The sequence below is a fragment of the Emiliania huxleyi genome, assembly GCF_000372725.1.
Source record: "Emiliania huxleyi CCMP1516 unplaced genomic scaffold EMIHUscaffold_51, whole genome shotgun sequence".
Taxonomy (NCBI): Eukaryota; Haptophyta; order Isochrysidales; family Noelaerhabdaceae; genus Emiliania; species Emiliania huxleyi.
Genome location: NW_005198167.1, coordinates 618,803 through 636,092, shown reverse-complemented (window position 1 = coordinate 636,092; position 17,290 = coordinate 618,803). Strand labels below are relative to the sequence as shown.

The 17,290-nt window shown below is 65.2% G+C and overlaps 5 protein-coding genes across 5 annotated transcripts in view; 4 read left to right on the top strand and 1 right to left on the bottom strand.

Moving 5' to 3' along the window:
• Nucleotides 1-1,602: 1,602 nt before the first annotated feature.
• Nucleotides 1,603-2,646, top strand: EMIHUDRAFT_212187 (hypothetical protein; the record flags this gene model as incomplete). The annotated part of the gene is made up of 1 exon (XM_005766525.1): nucleotides 1,603-2,646. One exon carries the CDS (start codon nucleotides 1,603-1,605, stop codon nucleotides 2,644-2,646), a length of 1,044 nt encoding a protein of 347 aa, XP_005766582.1.
• A 1,253-nt stretch (nucleotides 2,647-3,899) lies between these two features.
• On the top strand, nucleotides 3,900-8,708 carry EMIHUDRAFT_451876 (exosome complex exonuclease; the record flags this gene model as incomplete). Its single annotated transcript, XM_005766524.1, has 11 exons — nucleotides 3,900-4,242; nucleotides 4,346-4,545; nucleotides 4,729-4,842; nucleotides 4,954-5,036; nucleotides 5,490-5,546; nucleotides 5,919-6,012; nucleotides 6,188-6,271; nucleotides 6,339-6,725; nucleotides 6,837-7,082; nucleotides 7,364-8,315; nucleotides 8,650-8,708. The coding sequence occupies 10 exons, from the start codon at nucleotides 3,900-3,902 to the stop codon at nucleotides 8,267-8,269; spliced, it is 2,514 nt and encodes an 837-aa protein (XP_005766581.1). The 3' UTR covers nucleotides 8,270-8,315; nucleotides 8,650-8,708.
• Nucleotides 8,709-9,540: 832 nt separating this feature from the next.
• On the top strand, nucleotides 9,541-10,442 carry EMIHUDRAFT_437001 (hypothetical protein). Its single transcript, XM_005766523.1, has one exon. The coding sequence runs from the start codon at nucleotides 9,597-9,599 to the stop codon at nucleotides 10,224-10,226; it is 630 nt and encodes a 209-aa protein (XP_005766580.1). The 5' UTR covers nucleotides 9,541-9,596; the 3' UTR covers nucleotides 10,227-10,442.
• A 2,952-nt stretch (nucleotides 10,443-13,394) lies between these two features.
• On the top strand, nucleotides 13,395-14,244 carry EMIHUDRAFT_212183 (OsmC-like protein; the record flags this gene model as incomplete). Its single annotated transcript, XM_005766522.1, has 4 exons — nucleotides 13,395-13,523; nucleotides 13,603-13,641; nucleotides 13,751-13,837; nucleotides 13,993-14,244. 4 exons carry the CDS (start codon nucleotides 13,395-13,397, stop codon nucleotides 14,242-14,244), a joined length of 507 nt encoding a protein of 168 aa, XP_005766579.1.
• A 1,396-nt stretch (nucleotides 14,245-15,640) lies between these two features.
• Nucleotides 15,641-17,290, bottom strand: part of EMIHUDRAFT_451874 (hypothetical protein) — a gene marked incomplete at its 3' end in the record, with an annotated part of 5,001 nt that continues 3,351 nt past the window's right edge. Inside the window, exons 8-10 of the mRNA XM_005766521.1 lie at nucleotides 16,951-17,034; nucleotides 16,617-16,759; nucleotides 15,641-15,719 (exon numbers count right to left, since the gene is read on the bottom strand). Of these exons, the coding sequence (XP_005766578.1) occupies nucleotides 15,641-15,719; nucleotides 16,617-16,759; nucleotides 16,951-17,034 (306 nt within the window). The remainder of the gene's footprint in view (nucleotides 15,720-16,616; nucleotides 16,760-16,950; nucleotides 17,035-17,290) is intronic.

Below are 17,290 nucleotides of genomic sequence, written 5' to 3'. Positions count from 1 at the left end.
TCTTCCATCAGGATTTGAACAAGCTGCTCGCGTCTTACCTCTCTCCCTCTCTCGCAATCGCAGAAAGCAGAAATAAGGTGCTGGGGCCGCCGCCGCCTTGAGTCTCTTTGACTCTTGCGTGTCTTTTCTTCTGAAACCCGTCGCCCGCGCCTTGTCAACGCCTTTTGTAGGTCTGTCGTGTGAATCGTGCTGTGCGACCGCCTTGGTTGGTAAATCGCCAGTCCCGTGCCCAGTGCTGTGCGGGGGAGTTTGGTTGAAATTCTTTTCTCCGGCGTGCCTGTGTTAGTGCCAGTGCCAGTGCGCGCCAGTCCCGTGCCTAGTGTCGTAGAGAGGGGAGCTTGTTTGTAAAATTCTTTTCTGCTGTGTGAGAGAGTTGATTGTTGTAAAACTCTTTTCTGCGGAGAGGAAGAGCAAGGGCGAGAGGGGGCAGGGGACGGGTCGCTGGCATACTAGGGGGGGACGGGTTCGAGGGACGGGTGGTGGGCGGCGCCCGCCGCATACCGTCCTACGGCGGCGAGTATCGCTACGCCAGAGGGAGGACAAGGACGTCGACGTGCAGCTGCTGCTGTTCGAGTCGTCGCGGTGGGTTCGGGAAGGGGGTCGGCGAGATCCTCTGGAAGGCGGCGAACGTGCTGCAGAACAAGCTGACGCGGGCCCAGTACCTCGATGAGGTGACTTGGACCACCAAGAATTGGCTAGGGCTGCAGAAGCAGTGTATCTCAGTCCTTCGTTCTTCACACACACGGCCATCGCAGAGCAGATTGTGAATGAGCTTGCCTGCGGCGAGGGCGGTCGAGTGCACGGAGCTAAGTGCCTCGCCGCCCTCGCAGGAGTCGCTGGCGGCTCCCGTGGTGTAATACCTGTGTTAGTGCCAGTGTTGTGCGCCAGTGGGAGTCCCGTGCCCAATGTCGTGCGAGGGAGAGTTTGCAAAATTCTTTTCTGTGGGAGTGGTGTGACTGCTCCTGTGGTGGGGGCGACGGCTTCTGAGGAGCACTTGGAGCACTTGGAGTGCAGTCATTAACCTCACATCCAGGGCCGGGGAGCTAAGAAGCGCACCCAGCGGGCCGGATGATCGGCATCGGGCTACGGGCTAGAGAGCCCTGACCCCTAGGGGGGGGTGCGCGTTCGCAGGGAAAGGGCCGTAAAGTAAACACGGTTCTCCGAGAGGGCTCCGTGTACCGGGTTTCCCCTTAACTGCAGAACGCCCCCTCTATACTCGGAGCTAGTGGACACAGACGCGACACCACACGTCACGTACATACACGACTGCCTAATGTGTACATCGCCCGGCTCCCCAGGGCCCCGTCCCCCGCCCGTCAGGGTGAACTTTCGGTCTGGTTCGGCCTCTTGCTCGCTTCCCGGGCGTCGCCCCACTGCCTCTGCAGTCGTTTTTGGTGTCTCTTCTTCGGAGGCGGCCTCTTCGCCCCACCTTCGTCGGCTCTGACGGCCCGGGTTCTTTTCGCCCACTCCCAAGCACCCAGGCCGACACTTTCGATCGATTTCGACGTGGCTCCTGGCCCTTGCCTCCTGGCCCTTGCCGGCCCTTGCCTGGCCCTTGCCTGGCCCTTGCCGGAACGACTTTGCTCTTTCGAGGTGGCTGCGATGGCATGCCCGATGGTTGACCGAGGCCTCCGCGCCGTTGCCGAGACCCTCTGGCTCGCTACGACACGCGTCGGCTCGTTTGGCACTCTCCTCGGCCTCACGCTTCCGCTTGACGGCGGCGGCCTCCGCTTCCGCCAGCTCGACAAGGAGCAGTCTGTCCTCTCGCTACCTCTACCTGATTGGAGCGTGCGGGCCGACGGCACGCTCTGCCTTGCGACTGCGCTCGCGCTGCACGACGAAATCTCCACGTACGGAGGCATGGCGCCTTGGGACGCCAGGCACCGCCCCGGAGTCAGCATCTCGCTCAGCGGAAGGCTCGTCGGGAGTGCACTTTGTGACGCCGGCAAGGCGCTCCACTTTGTGACGCGGCCGCTCAAGCTCGGCCGCACCCTCGGCTACCTCGAGCTGGAGATCTGGAGCGGCGACGGCGAGCCGCGTGATCTTCTCGCGGTCGGTCGCCACTGCAAGGCCCTCAAGTTTCCGGGCAGCTCGGCCGCACTCGGGTCACTTCTCCAGCTCGGCGGCCACCCCGCGGTCTACCCGCTCGTCCAGCCGATCGCGTACAACTGGCTCGCCAGCCGACCGATCGCGCCGCCGCCGCTGCAGCCAACGCGACGAGCCGACCTCTTCCCGCCGCTAGCTGCGCTCAGCGCTAGCGGCGGCGTTTCCTCGTTGTTGCCAGACGCCGCCTTCAGCTGCGATTACTCCACGCCGCTCTCGCCCGCGCTGGCCAACATGATCGGCTCCCTGCACGGGGGCGCGGCGTGCATTCTGGGCGAGCAGGCCGCCTCCACGGCATTGCGCGATAGCCTAGGCCTCGCAGAGGCGCCCCCAGCGCGCGCGTTCGCGGTGCAGCTGCTCTCGGCGCTTCCGTGCGACGGCCGTGAGGCGCGCATCGCCGCCGCCGTCGGGTCGGGCGGCGGCGCGACCCGGCTGGGAGCGGTGGCGATCGGCAGCGAACAGGGCAGCAGGGCGGTGGAGTGCATGGCGTGGTATGACGTGGGGCGAGAGCGAGAGGGCGACCACCGAGTCACAAACAAATGAGTTTGTTTGGTATTGCTAAAAAAGCCGAGTCATGAGGCGAGGCGGGGACTAGGTCCATTGGGTGGGCCACAACATCAGAGCACAGACGACAGATAGGCTGGATGACACTCGTCGCACGTCGGTTTCTCGTTTTTAATATTTGTTCGAAACCAACCTTGGAGCTAGCACGCGGTGTGAGTGTGAGTATTCTTGATACGAAACCACGACGACACACACCAGTCGACTCGTATCGGTTGCCTCCATGAACGGCGGAGCTATTCTCGCGCCCACACCACACCTGGCTCCAACGTGGACACGCCCATAGCTGGGGACACTACTAGGTCACGCATGGCATCAGAAGTTTTATCTCTGGGCCCCGAAAGGCATCTCTAGCAGCGTCGTTACGCATGCGACCTCCCCCCCCACCGCGTTCTCCGTCACGTACTCGCAGATCGTGTCAAAGGCCTCCACTGCCGTCCCATACGCCGTTCTGTTGTGCGTGCCGTAAGGTAGCGCTACTGGGTTGCCAAAAGACGTGCCACGCGACACGTCCTTCGGCTCATACCCCTCCGGGACTTCCTGGCCTGCTCCACAGCATACCAGGCGGCGGCTGAAGGGGCTGGCTTCGGCGGGTCTGCATTCTTGGCAGAATGTCTCCCCGATCTGCACCAGTCTCATCTCACACGACTGGCAATACGCCTCCGAGGCCGAGTTGGCCCGTGCACACGGGTATGCCGGTGTCGTCCCCCGCTCGTCAGCTGTCAGAGGTCGCTGCCTCTTTGGCGCCGTCCCGCTGCCACACCTTTCCGCCTGCACCCCCCCAGCGGCGGCTGGTCCGGTGGTCCCGTCCCTCACCTCCGGCTGTCGGCCTCCCCCCGCCATCAGCTCGGCGGCTCCGACCGTCCGTGGCGTCGGGGGGTCCGCCGCAACATCGTAGGCGCCTGGGTCCATGCAGATGGACCAACCACACCACCCCTCGATCCGTTCCTCCCTAAGGCCTAAGCATCGCCCGCGCCGCACTGGCGTGTGCGACGCTGACGAACAAAATTGGGACGTCCGGGGCAACGCCCATCGGTTGATGAGGCCCGTTACTCCAGCTCGGCTCCACCAGGACTCGCTGGCCGCGCACCATCGGCCCAAGGTTAGATCTAAGCCAAGTGGCGTTGTCGTTGAGCTTAGCTGTTTCTTTCGAAGCATCAACCCCAGCGCGCCTGCCTCGCGCCTGCCTCAGCCTGCCTCGCGCCTGCCTCAGCCTGCCGCCCCAGGCTTCCCCAATGTCCTCGGTCGGCCAGTCCCTCGGAGCCGTGAACCGCGTCTTCGTCAAGCGGACGCGCCGCGGCCAGGTCCGCACCTTTGTGAGGCAGCTCTACCTCCGCGACGACCTTCCGACAGGCTCGCCGCACCTCGATGACCTCTCGCTCGAGCCGCGGCTCCTGGGCAGCACCTACATCGTGCTTGACACGAACGTGGTGCTGCACCAGATTGACCTGCTCGAGAGGGCCAGTGTGCGCGACGTCATCGTGCTGCAGACGGTCGTTGACGAGGTCCGACACAACAAGGTGAGCGTGCACAAGCGGCTGCGCGCGCTCATCGACGACGCGTCGCGCCGGTTCATCGGTGCGTCCTCTGGCCCTCGCCCCCACGCTGTGCACACGCGACACCAGCAGCCCGCGTCACCGCTGCCGCTCACCGCCGCCACCACCGCCTTTCCCACCCGCAGTCTTCTCCAACGAGTTCCACCGCGAGACGTACACGCAGCGCGAGCCCGGCGAATCGCCAAACGACCGCAACGACCGCGCCATTCGCGTCGCGACGGCGTGGTACGCGGCGCAGCTGGACGGGGCTGCGCAGGTGCTGCTGCTGACCAACGACGCGGACAACTTGCGCAAGGCCAAGGCGGAGGGCCTGCGCGCGCAGACGGTGCATGCTTACGTCCGGTCGCTGCCCGACGCGGCTCGATTGCAGGATTTGCTCGCGGCGGGGGAAGACGAGGAGGCGGGGGAGGGCGGCGGGGAGGGCGGCGGGGAGGGCGGCGGGCGGCGCAAGGGCGGCGTGCGTTATGCCGCGCACTTGTCCATGTCGGAGATCACCCGCGGGATCCAGGCGGGCGAGCTGCACCAGGGCAAGCTGCGCGTCTCCCGGCACAACCCGTCGCGCGGCTTCGTCGGCGTGCGCTCGCTGGAGGACTCGTCCGACGTGCTGCTCCCGTCGCGGCAGGTGGAGACGAGTCGAGATGCGCCCCCGGAGTGGCCGAGAGGCGATTCTCTCGAAGTCATGCCCCGCGTGCGATCTCCCCAGATCTCCCCAGATCTCCCCAGATCTCCCCAGATCTCCGGCTCGTACCCGCAAAAGGCGATGAACCGCGGTGTCGAGGGCGACACGGTGGTGGTGCGGCTGCTGCCGCGCGCGCAGTGGGGCTCCGCGGAGCGATTGGGCGGGCGCGACGCGAGCGGACGCAGGCGGCGCGGCGGCGGCGGCGCGGCGGTGGGCAGCGGCGCGGGTGGTGACGGGGCGGGGGCGGCGGGCGGCGGCGACCAGGAGGAGGAGGAGGAGGACGACGACGATTTGGTGCAGACGGACCGGCTCGATGGCGCGCAGGTGGTGCCAGAGATGGGGGCCGACACCGCTGAGCCGGCGATGCGCGGCGGCGGCGGCGGCGCGCGGCCGAGCGGCGTGGTGGTCGGTATCGTGAGGCGCGAGACACGCCCTGCGCACACTCCCTGCATGCACACTCCCCTACGCGTTCACGAGAGTCACCCCCGAGACACTCCCGAGACTCTTCCGAGACTCTTCCGAGACTCTTCCGAGACTCTTCCGAGAATCCCGAGCTGAAGCGCAACCTCGAGGCATCCGCGCCCGCGCAGGCGCGCGTGGAGGCCGTATGCGTGCGTCCTCGATCCGGACTCGGCGATGGGGTCGCAGTATGAGCCGCTAGATGGACCGACGGGGAGACACGCTCGCGCGGGGTGGCGCAGCCCGCTACACGCAGCCCGCCTCTCTCACCCGCGTGCGCTGCTCCGGCCCTCGCCCTTGCGCCGAGCCGTTATGGCTCTCGGAGCCCCGATGCCGTCACGGCCACGCCCCCCGCCACCCCTCTCCGCTGCAGCCTCACGCTCACCCCCCAGAACCCCCCCCCCCCCTTCCACCCCGCACACTTCCGAGAGCCATTCGGGGGCGCGGCACACCATCCACAACCCCGCCATCGCCACCCCGGCGCCGCTTGCGCCGGATCCGAACGTCCCCAGCCCGCCCCGCTCGAGGGGGCCCCGCGAGCCCCGCGCCTTGCTGTGCAGGTACCTGGCAGAGCCGCTCGACACGCGCATCCCAAAGATCAACCTGACGACGCGGCAGGCGGAAATGCTGCGCGGCAAGCTCATCCTAGTCTCGGTCGACTTGTGGGACGCGGGTCCCCCTAGAGGCGGAAATCCGTGCTCTTGTCTTCCACCTGGCGCTCGAGAGGGCACGCAGTCCGCGGTATTCGCTGTACTCGTAGCCCCGTGTATTCACGCGTACTCTGCGCAGTACCGTAATCCCGCCCTGAGGCTGCGTCTTCCCCGGGTAGGCGGGTCATCGCTTCCCGACCGGGCACTACGTGCGCACCCTCGGGGCTGTCGGCGACAAGGAGGCCGAGTCGGAGGCCGCCTTGGTCGAGCACCGCTCTTGGCCGTGTCCAGGGCACGGCCCTGACACGTTGTCCGGCGCACCTCCCCTAGGCGATCCTGATCGAGCACGAGGTGAATTGCGCGCCGTTCTCGCCGCAGGTGCAGGCTTGCCTCCCTGCCAAAGGGTGGACCATCCCCGAGGCGGAGATCGCGCGCCGGCTCGACCTGCGCGACGGCGGGCCCTCGGGCAAGGTGCTCGTCTGCTCGGTCGACCCGCCCGGCTGCGTCGACATCGACGACGCGCTGCACGCGTACGAGCTCGCGCCGGGCAAGTACGAGGTGGGGGTGCACATCGCCGACGTGGGCCACTTCATCAAGGGTGGCACGGCGATCGACGCCGAGGCGGCGGCGCGTGGGACGACCGTCTACCTCGTCAACAAGAGAATCGACATGGTCCCGAAGAGGCTGGGCGAGGACCTCTGCTCGCTGCATGAAAAGGTGTGTGTTTGGCGGTGGTAATGGTGGTGGTGGTTGTCGGGGGGGGGGGGGGGGGGTCGCTCCGCCCGCCTTTGCGCCGCGGCCAGCTCCACCGCTGTACGGTGCGCCCAGGTGGACCGGCTCGCCTTCTCCTGCATCTGGGAGGTTGACGCCGAGGCCAACATCCTCTCCTCGCGGTACGAGAAGACGGTGATCCGCTCGGCAGGCGCCCTGTCGTACGACGAGGCGCAGGCGCGGCTCGACGACACGCGGCTCGACGACCCGCTGACGGCCTCACTCCGCATCCTCAACACGCTCGCCAAGCAGCTCAAGGCGCGGCGCATGGCCGCGGGCGCCCTCGTGCTCGGCTCGCCCGAGGTGTGCAGAAGACTGAGAGAGACATATGCCGAAAAAAGAATCCACACTCACACTCCAGGGGTAGGGGTCCCCTTCCCCCGCACTGCTGTGAATACGTCCCGAACCCAGACCGTGACCTGGTAGCATATGCGACGCTCCCTGTTCACTCCCTCCGTTCCCACGCCGCCGCCTCCCTCTCGACGCCCCGCCCGCAACGACAATCGCCCCGCCGTCCTACCCCCTCCCCCCCCCTTCCCCCCCCCCCCCCCGACCGTCCCACACCCCCGTGCCGCTGCGGGAAGGTCCGTTTCGTGCTCGACTCCGAGACGTCTGACCCGACCGACGTGGGCATCTACAAGCACAAGGACGCGAACTCGATGGTGGAGGAGTTCATGCTCCTCGCCAACTGCTCCGTCGCCGCCGCGACCACCGCCGCCTTCCCAAAGTGCGCGATGCTCCGCCGCCACCCGCCGCCGCTGCCGGGCGCGTTCGAGTCGCTCAAGCGGTCGCTCGGCCAGCACGGGTTTGAGCTGGACGACGCGTCCTCGCTCGCGCTCGGCCGCTCGCTCGACGCGTGCGCCAAGCCGGACGACCCGTACTTCAACCAGCTCACGCGCATCCTGGCGACGCGCGCGATGCAGCAGGCGCGCTACTTCTCCTCCGGCGCCGCTCCGCCAAGCGAGTACGTCCACTACGGCCTCGCGTGCCCGATCTACACGCACTTCACCTCGCCGATCCGGCGCTACTCGGACCAGATGGTGCACCGGCTGCTGGCGGCCATCATCGGGTGGGAGCCGCTCAGTTCGGACGTGCTCGACGCGCGCGCGATGACGGACCTGACCGACAACCTCAACCACCGCCACACGATGGCGCAGTACGCCGGCCGCGCGTCGGTCGGGCTGCACACCCTCATCTTCTTCCGCGGGAAGGAGGTGGAGGAGGACGCGCACGTCATCAAGGTGCGCGACAACGGCGTCGTGGTGCTCGTGCCGCGTTACGGCATCGAGGGCGTCATCTTTGTCTGCGGCGCCGGCGAGCGCAACCCGTTTGCCTTTGACGAGGCGGCAGAGACGCTCCGCGCGCCGGGCTGCTCACTGAGCACGTTCGACAAGGTGCGCGTGCGCATCCACGTCAACACGGAGAAGGCGCACAAGCCCAAGCTCGAGCTGAGCATCGTCGAGCCGCAGCTGCCCGCTCGCGCGGGGTAGCGCGCGTCGTTCTCTCCGCACTACCCCCGCGTGACGCCACAGGCAGGCGCGGGTAGAACGTAAATAAATAAATAAAACGGGCAAACTCTGAGACGAGATGGGATTTAGGGACATGTGTCCCCGCCCTGCACGATCTTGGTGTGAGGGATCTTCAATCCGTGTCCCCTCACCCCTCGTCACAACCCGACACGGAAGAGCGGCAAGAGTTGCAGTTGGGGCTGCGGCTACGGCTGCGGCTATGAGAGGGGCCGGGGTCGCGGGAGAGCCGCTGCGCCGCGTGGACGCGCCTACACCGCTCTTCCTCCGCTCGCCACCTCTCGCAAAGGTCCAAAGCCATAGCCACCACCTCCTCCGGCAAGTCCTTTCGCCGTATCTCGCCGGCGGGTAGAACGTGATCGAGTGCCGGCGATTTTGTTTTGCTCCGACATCGAAGCTAAAATACAAGTTGCGCGCGCCTGCGCCTCCACACGCAACGACCGCACGCGTCCTCCTCGGCTCCGCCAGCTTGCGCCGCCTTGCTGTTCCACCCACCACCATCCCTCGTCTTACTTCTCTCGGGTGGGGCCTCTGGGGCGTCGGGGCGTGCGGGCCGGCGTGCGGGAAGCGAATTGCCCGGGGCTTCGGATTAGTAGTGGGAGAAAAAACTCAAACCGCTCTTCCTTCTTGTATCAGCTCCTTGAGAATAGCGACTAGCACCACCTCTGTCTGAGTCCCAGAAACCCGAGGAGTCACCGACAGTCCACCTGTGTGATGCACGCCCTGCGAGCGGGGCGGGGTGCGCACTGTCCCTCTGTGTTCGTGTGCGTCGCCCATCTCTCCCTGGAGATGACTGCACTTGGAGCACTTGGAGTGAGTCGGTAACCTCACATCCACGCTCTTGGAGCACTTGGAGTGCAGTCATTAACCGCACATCCAGGGCCGGGGAGCTAAGTCCTAAGAAGCGCACCCAGCGGGCCGGATGATTGGCATCGGGTTACGGGCTAGAGAGCCCTAGCCCCGGGGGTGCGCGTTCGCAGGGAAAGGGCCTTAAAGTAAACACGGGTCTCCGAGGGTTAGTCTATCAGGGTTCCAACTTTTTCCGGGCACCGGGGTATGGTATGGTAGGGTCGCGCATGCCAGCTCAAGACCATACCCCCCCGCCTGCTGGCAGACCTGCTTTGGGGTATGGTAGGGCTAGTCTTGGGCGGGCAGGACCATACCCCCTACCCCTTTGGGCCGCGAGTCAAGACCATACCATACCCCGGAATAAGTTGGAACCCAGCTCCTTGAAGCCTGCCCTCTCATCCTTTCCTTGGCTTGACAGCTGCTGACTGTGTTGACAGACGCGATGTTAACGGACGACGAGCGATCACGTCAGGGCCGTCGCTCGATTGCCGCCCTTGCAGTGCGCTCCGTGGCTGTGGCCACCTTCATAACCGTCTCTGCCCTGGTTTCATCAGCGGGCGCCAACCGCAGCGCAGCGAAGCCGTTCAAGCCCGTCGCGGAGCCGCATAATACCCGCCGAGCGCTGTCGCCATCGTACACGGACTTCTCAGGCACATGGAAACTTACGTCTACAGAGGGGGATATGGACGCTATGCTCCAGTTCCTCAACGTTGGCGGCGGAGGCTGGCCCGGCTGGTCGCTACGTCAGGCACTGGCGGCGGTCAACTATGGCGTGGGTCTGGAGCGACGAATTATCAATATGACACGCGACCACGTCGACACCGAGGTGATTGTGGGCGGAATTCTGCACGAGGCCGTCTCGAACGACATCGACGGCAAGCTTCACACTATCTCTGCTGCTGGCATGACCGTCACCGCGTGGGCTGAGTGGATCAATGGTACCCTTGTCAGCCACCAAGTGGCACCGGTTCAGTTCCTCGCCAGGCAATTTTTGCTCCCCGATGGGCGGATGAGGACCGAGTCGACGAGCAGCAGCTTTGCTGTCGCCGTAGTTTACACGCGCGACGAGTGATGAGCGGCTGAGCGAACTAGAGACTGAGAGACAGTGAGGGAAGGGTGTAAACTTGAATGTAAACCGAGTTGCCTGTTCTTGAGGTCTCTCTCTCTCTCTCTCTCTCTCTCTCTCTCTCTCTCTCTCTCTCTCTCTCTCTCTCTCTCTCTCTCTCTCTCTCTCTCTCTCCTGTTCAATTTTGGATCTGACCTCAGGCCGATGTGACCAAGCGCTGGTAGCGTGGTTTTACCTCACACCCATGGTCTCACAGTGTGCCGGCAGGGTCGCCGAGCAGTGTCGCTCACACAAGCCGCAGCACAACTGACTGAGGGCCAGTGAGGGCGAGCCCATCGCTGTCACAGCTGTGGCAGCCGCACAGTAAGCTGTGCCATCTGTGCAGAGCGTGTGAGCAGCAGAGGAGCTGCTCTCCAGAGGCTTCTGTCGCAAAGAAAAATGCATGCCACCGAAAAGGCGCTGTCGAGGTTCGCCGAGCGCGGCGCAGGTTGAGGGAAGCCGTCACCGACGAGCGCGTTGGACTTTTCACTCCGGACAAAAGACGCGGCACAGCGGACGGTGCGGGGCGTGCCGCAAACTTAGCGGCGAGGCGCGGGACCGTCCGTGGCGAAGTGGGTCGCGTCCCTCGATTTCCTCAACTCACGGTCCTTCCCCCGTATCTCTGTCTCTGTCTCTCTCTCTCTCAGCTCTCTCTCTCTCTCTCTCTCTCTCTCTCTCTCTCTCTCTCTCTCTCTCTCTCTCTCTCTCTCTCTCTCTCTCTCTCTCTCTCTCTCTCACTCTCCCTTTTCTCGATGTGTGTTGTACCCACCCACAGAGGTCTGAGCACTGTGAAACTGTGTGCACTGACACAAAGATCAAAGTCGATGACTGTGACACCTGTCATGTGTCCCAGCCCACGCTGTCTGAGAGACGCAGACGGGTCAGTGAGGTCTCATACGGCTTTATTCACGGCCCAGCCGAGCATCGTGTTCGTGAGGTCCGGAAACTTCCCCAGGGCGCTACACACCACAGATCACAGGAGGAGAGCGCCGCGGCCGAGGGCCCATTGATAGACTCGAGATCGCAAGAAAGATCCCAGTGCAGAAAGGCACCTCTGCTTAGGGGACCCCTAGGGTTCTGAGGGCCGGATTTGTTTTAAGACCTTTTAAGAAACGAGGAGGTTTGGGGGCTCAAATTGCCATTTAAGAGATTGCAGGCACGGGGGGTCCCTCTTTTAAGACCGTTTAAGAAAATCGGCCTCGCCGGCATGCGTCGCTGGGTTCCGCGCCGTTTTCTCCAATTGTCTTCAATACTGCCGTTATTAGGCACAAACCCGCCTCTGAAGACACATCTGTAAGTCTGGTGCACTGGCAGGAGCCCCATACTCGCATAGGGGACGCGTGCTAGCTGACTGTAGCCAGCTTCCCGGCCTACGGCGTCTACCGGGAGCCTCCCGGACCATCGACCTCGGGAGCTCTCCCGCAAGGAAAAAGCAAAGCCAACATGAGGCTGAACAAGGTGCTCAACTAACCTCCGGAGGGATCGGAGGGGTCGCTCGCCGCCTGCGGTGCGACTGCGCCCGAGCGTTTTTGCCGGGCGCCCTGTCCGCCATGGGCTGCTGCACTAGGGGTGGGACGACGTTTTGTTTGCTATGAACATCGATCGATGGTAAGCTCAAAAATGCTCGACAAAAATGCAGAACATAAACACTCCACGGCGCACAATTTAGACACAGGCCCCCTCCTGTCGAGGCCCCCTCGACATATAACGTGCGTGCCTAGTGTGCCCGGCCGTCCTCGCCGCCGCGTCCACGCGCAGCCGCTTCCGCCGCGCCGTCTTAGACTCCGCGGCCTGCGGCAGCAGGTAGTTCGGGCCGTACTCCGCCAGCCCACACCCGCGAGGACCTCGGCCGCGCTCACCGTCTCGACCACGGCCTCGACCGGCGGAGGGGGGAGCTCGACCCGTCGTTCGACCCGTCGGTCGTTCCCTGATGCGTCGCCCGTCGGTCGACGCCCTCGCCCCTGCGCTCCACCAACGACGCCGTCGCTGTCCTCGCCGACGTGACCGTGATTCGAGGCCGCAATCATAATCCGCCATTGGACTAAGCAGCCGTCCCCTGTGCTCGAAAGCCACCCCCCCCCCCCCCCCTCGGACAGTCAGTCCCTCGCCCTGTCCTCTACACTGTTTCCTCTAGTTTTAGCACTGCCGGACAGGTCCCTGCCTCGGCCCCGAAAGGTCACCTAAAGTCGCGTCGCAGCACGCCTTGCACATGGGTCCATTCACGTCGCTCCGTTCCTAGACGTTGCAACGGACAATCAACGTGGCGTTGTAGGCCTCGCCCATCCGCACGCCCATGCCCGCCGCCAACGTGTGCACCCGCACAGACTGCGCCAGCCCTTGCCTCTCAACCTGCAGTCTGTGCAACTAGTCGCGCCGTGTGCGTGGGCCCAGCGCCGACAACAGCCTGCGGCTCCGGTGCGGCGTCAGACGTGCATGTGGGCACCGGGCGCGACGACAGCAGCCACAGGGTTCTGTCCTTCAACGTTTGAGTGCGGGGTGGAATTCCATGAACACACTCCTCCTCCACCCACCCACCCACACTTGCAGTCCTCGACATCGACGTCCCTCGTAGCTGCTATCCCGCACGCGGAGGGATCACAGCCCTCCACCCCCGTCCATTGATGAGAGGCTGCGACACCTCGGCTGTCCCTCGGCTACGCTTCACCTCTTCACGGCCCCCGCTTGCCTACTCGAGCCGACTGCCCCGGTACTAGCATGGATTCCTCCTTTCGCAGGTAAGAAGCCGCCCCCGTGTGGCCCTGTGGGCACCCTATAATTGCACCCCCCAGTTCCACTATACTCCATCAGCACCTCAGGGCTGATCGCGCCGCACTCCAGTCGTCCCGACGTGTGCAGAGCCTCGAACAATTACAAAATAACTGAGGACGTGTCATGCGTGGATCCTCGACGGCTGAAAGTAAAATAGGTAGGTAGGTAGAAAGGTGAAGAACAGCCAGGCTCGGACTGGACACCAACGCGGTATGGGTGGACGCTAGACAGATGATGACGACACTAAAATCTATTGAAAAAAGAAAACGAGTTCGAGCATACCCTCGCTCCAGGGAACCCCGCCACCCAGCATATGCAATATCTAGATACGAGTCCCCGGCTCCCGACGCTGGGCAATCACTCGCTATGCGTTATCGCCTCGTTGCGACGTCATTTGGCGGCGTCGGCTGCACGAGCACCATCCGTGGCGCCGTCCGCCACACGCTCCAAACTGACCTCCCAACGCAGATGGGCGGTGGCGACAGCGCCGCGCAGGTGCGGCTGCACTAATCGCGCCGGCACAGGACCCGCTTCAGCGGACTGCCGGAGCTCACCCCCGTCTCTTCTCCCGCAGCCGATTGAAGCCCTTCTCGCGTCGTTGCTCGGCTGCAAGGTGTTGCCCGCAAACCGGAGACATGACACCTGACCTGACTCTCTCCGCCAAGATCAGCGATGCACACTGCCGCGGCGCGGCCAAGACCTGCGATCCACGGCGCTGCCAGGTGGCGACCGCGCACTACGTGGCGCGCCATCTGTGGGCGCGGCCGCACAACCGCTTCGAATCGATTGAATTCGCAGATGTGGAGGCTGTTCGCGACCCGCGAGGCGCGCCTCCCGATAGACACACTGTCCTCTCGCTCTCTGCGTAGCAGCAGCTGTGGCAAAACGCGCAGCCGCTAGATCAGCAACCGCACCGCTGCCGCCCACGCACCCAAGCCGCCCGGGCAGCTCAGGCTGCCATCAGCGCCACCGACTGAACCAACCACCAGGCGCACTCCACCTGCCCATCACCGAGCCGCCGCCTTCCCCGCCGGGGCTGACCCGTGTGAGCGGCGTGGCAAGGGTGCACCTGCCGGCCGGCTCGCCCCTCACCGCAGACGACGTGGCTGTGCTCGGCCGCGTTGTCGAGCAGCGCTGCCCGATCGCCGCGATGCTGGCCGCCGCCGGGGTGGAGATGGACATGGAGTGGGTGCCGGGTGGGGCTGCTCCGTTGTGATCCGACACCAGGAAGTTGCGCCTGGTAAAAAGAACTCCAATGGACGCCAAACGAGGGAAAGAAAGAAAGAAAGAAAACAGACCACCCAAGGGACAACCTCTGGGCCGGCGCGGGGCCCCCCCGCCGGAGGCACCGTGCGCCGCGCCGCAGTGCGGAAACGGGGCTCCGGCTCTATGAGTCTCTATGAGCACCAACTTCCCGATTAAGTACGGTTAAGTAGAGGGCAGATTTGGAAAGATCTCGAGAGGAGTACATACAGATAGGAGATAGACCCTCCAACCATCAGAAAACTCCGACCTGATCGGTCGTACTGACCGCCGACAGATCACTCCAGACAGCAGACAGGCCGACGTCTGCACGCGGCCGGCCGGGCGAGAGGCTTGACACGATCCGACCCTGCGACCCTGACGCTGCTGCTCTAGCTATCAGCCATGCACTGCTGACTGCTGCCACAATGTGCGACCTGTGCTGGCCCACTTGGCGGCCTTCCCGGTCAGTGGTGAGGCGCAGTTCAGAGCTGTCGATGGCGCGAAGCCGCACTGGTCCCACATTGGTGACACGATACCACCAAGTTTGCCGGTCCAAGAGAGAGGCACCGGCGCTGTCCTGAGAAGGTGCGTGGTCCCTCTTGACTGCCCATGCGCGCGAGGCTGTGTAGGCATAGCCTCGAGAGTGCCAGCAGCCAATCCGAGGTGACGCGCATTGCGCCAGAAGCGTGCACACGATGGAAGGACACCTTCCTACTGGCCGTACGATCAGGTCGTCACTGAATGCTTGATACTAAGGCCGCGAGCTATGCAGGTGATCAATTGTGCATCATGGCACGGTCAGCTGCGCCGACAGGCTGTCGCAAGGCGTGATAGCATGGCCGCAAGTACGCCGAATTCCCATGAAAACAAGTAAAACATCGCCAAAAAAAGAAAAACAATCCGAAAAAATCGGCGCCTGCGGCGGGCCATGGGACCCCATCTCCCCCCCGCATGGACACCCTCTGGGGCCCCCGCGCCGGCCCAGAGCGTTTGAGAAGTGGCCTCTCGTGTCTCGACGACACGCACGAGTCACGACACGAGAGACTCACTTACCTCGTCTCGGACCCCCCGCCTCCTCGCTCCTGCCGCCGCTTTCAAAAACACACAACCGAAAACCAAACGGTAAAGGACGCCCAAGAGAACATGCAAGCCAAAGACAGCAAGCGGCTCTCGCGCTCTGCGCCAGACGTATTTGGCCGCACACGCCCCCACGGATTCCAACATGCACACACCGCCATCAGACGCGGCTGCGGGGCTGCTCTGCTACACGAGCTCCCCTTCGCTCCCCGGCCATCACCACCCGCGCGTTGCGAAAGGTCGCTCACGCTAATCGGCGCCTTTTGGGTGCGTCGCGATGCTGCCCACACTCACCACGCGGTGGGCGGCGGGGCGGCGGCAGCAGGCGGCGGCGCCTTAGCGCCCACCTGGCCGGCCTTGCTCGCGGGCCTCGCGGGCGGTGGCATGGCGGACTCGCCCTGCTTGGACGTTGCGGGCGGCGGGGCGGGCGGGGCGGCGCCACCGCTGCCGAGGACCGGAGGCGCAGAGGAGGAGGAGGCCGCGGCGGTGGCGGGGGATGCTGTTGGAGGGGGGCCCTTGGCAATGGGGCCTTGCGACCTCGCCAGCGGCACATCGGAGGAGCGCGCCTGCAGTGCAACGGCGCGAGCCCCGCGTGTGAGGGCGAGGGCGGGCTGTGGCGAGAGGGGGTGACGAGAGGGCGGGCTGTGACCGAGAGGGGGTAGGGCGCCGTAGGCGTCGCCGCCGGCGGCAGTGGTGGGAGGGTATTAGTTGGGTGGGCTGTGTGTGTGTGTGTTGCCCGGGGGGGGGGGGGGCGTCGCCTTGGCCTTGCCACGGGGCGGGCAGGAGCCCTGCTCGCGCTCGTCCGGTCGCGCAGCGGCTTTGCCGCCCCCGGGCGGTGCGCCTGCAGTGGCCGCAGCGGTCGAGCCTCCGGCACGCGAAGCCGCCGCCTCGCCGCCGCCTCGTCGCTTGGCACCGCCGCCGCCATTGCCGCCGCCGCCGCGCGCCCGCTTGGCGCCTCGGCCGGCGGCGGCGGCGGCGGCGGCGGCGGGCGGCCGCGACGCAGGCGGCGGTGAGGCGCGACTAGCGGGAGGCGCCTCCTCGGCCGCGTCCACATCCACCAGCACCTTTTCGGCCGTCAGCTGCGCCCCGGGCGCAGCAGCGCTCGAAGGCCCCGCGACAGCGGCAGCGGCGGCAACGCCTGTGGCGGCGGCGGCGGCGCCGCCGCCGATGTTCGGGCCGCGAGGCTTCGAGGCAACGCGGTGCGGCAGCGGCGGCGGCGGCGGCAGCGGCGGGGCAGCGCGCATCCCGACGGCACGCGTGAGCCACTTGACGCAGGGAGTCGTCCAGCCGCCGTTGAGAGCAAAGCCGTGGTCTCCAAAGTCCTTGCGCAAGTGCACGTGCGGGATGCCGGCGGCGGCGAGCGCCTTGACGTAAGGCTGCGTCTCGGAGCGCGGGATGCAGTCGTCGGCCTAGACGTCATTGACACACCGAGGTCAGGGCGGGAAGACGGTATTGTGCAGAGTCCTCAGAGCACCGCGTGAGTACAACGGAGACGAATGCAGTGCATACAGCGGAATACGGTCGAGTACAGCGGAACGCGCGTCCCCTCGAGCGCTAGTTGGAAGATAAGACTACGTCTTCCGCTTCTAGGGTCGTCCACCGTCGAGGTGACAAGGTAGGTCGGGGGCGCCGCAAAGCCGGCGCCGCCAAGCAGCGCCTCCTGCCGCGCTTGCAGCGTGAGTACCTGCGGCAAGACGTGGCGGTGAGAGCGGACATGAGGGCGGCGAACGTGTGGCGGCGGTTAGGCGGGCGGCCCGGAGGGGGGGGGGGGGTGTAGCGGCGGGGAGAACGGCGTGGCTGGCGTGACGAGCAGGGGGAGGGACGGCGCCGTACCACGTCGCTCATCCTCTAGGCGGCCTCCTTTTAGGGTGGGGGGCGGCTGGAAGGGCGCTTTCGTCCCTTACGGCAACGTTGGCGGAGGGGGCTGCTTGACTTGGTGG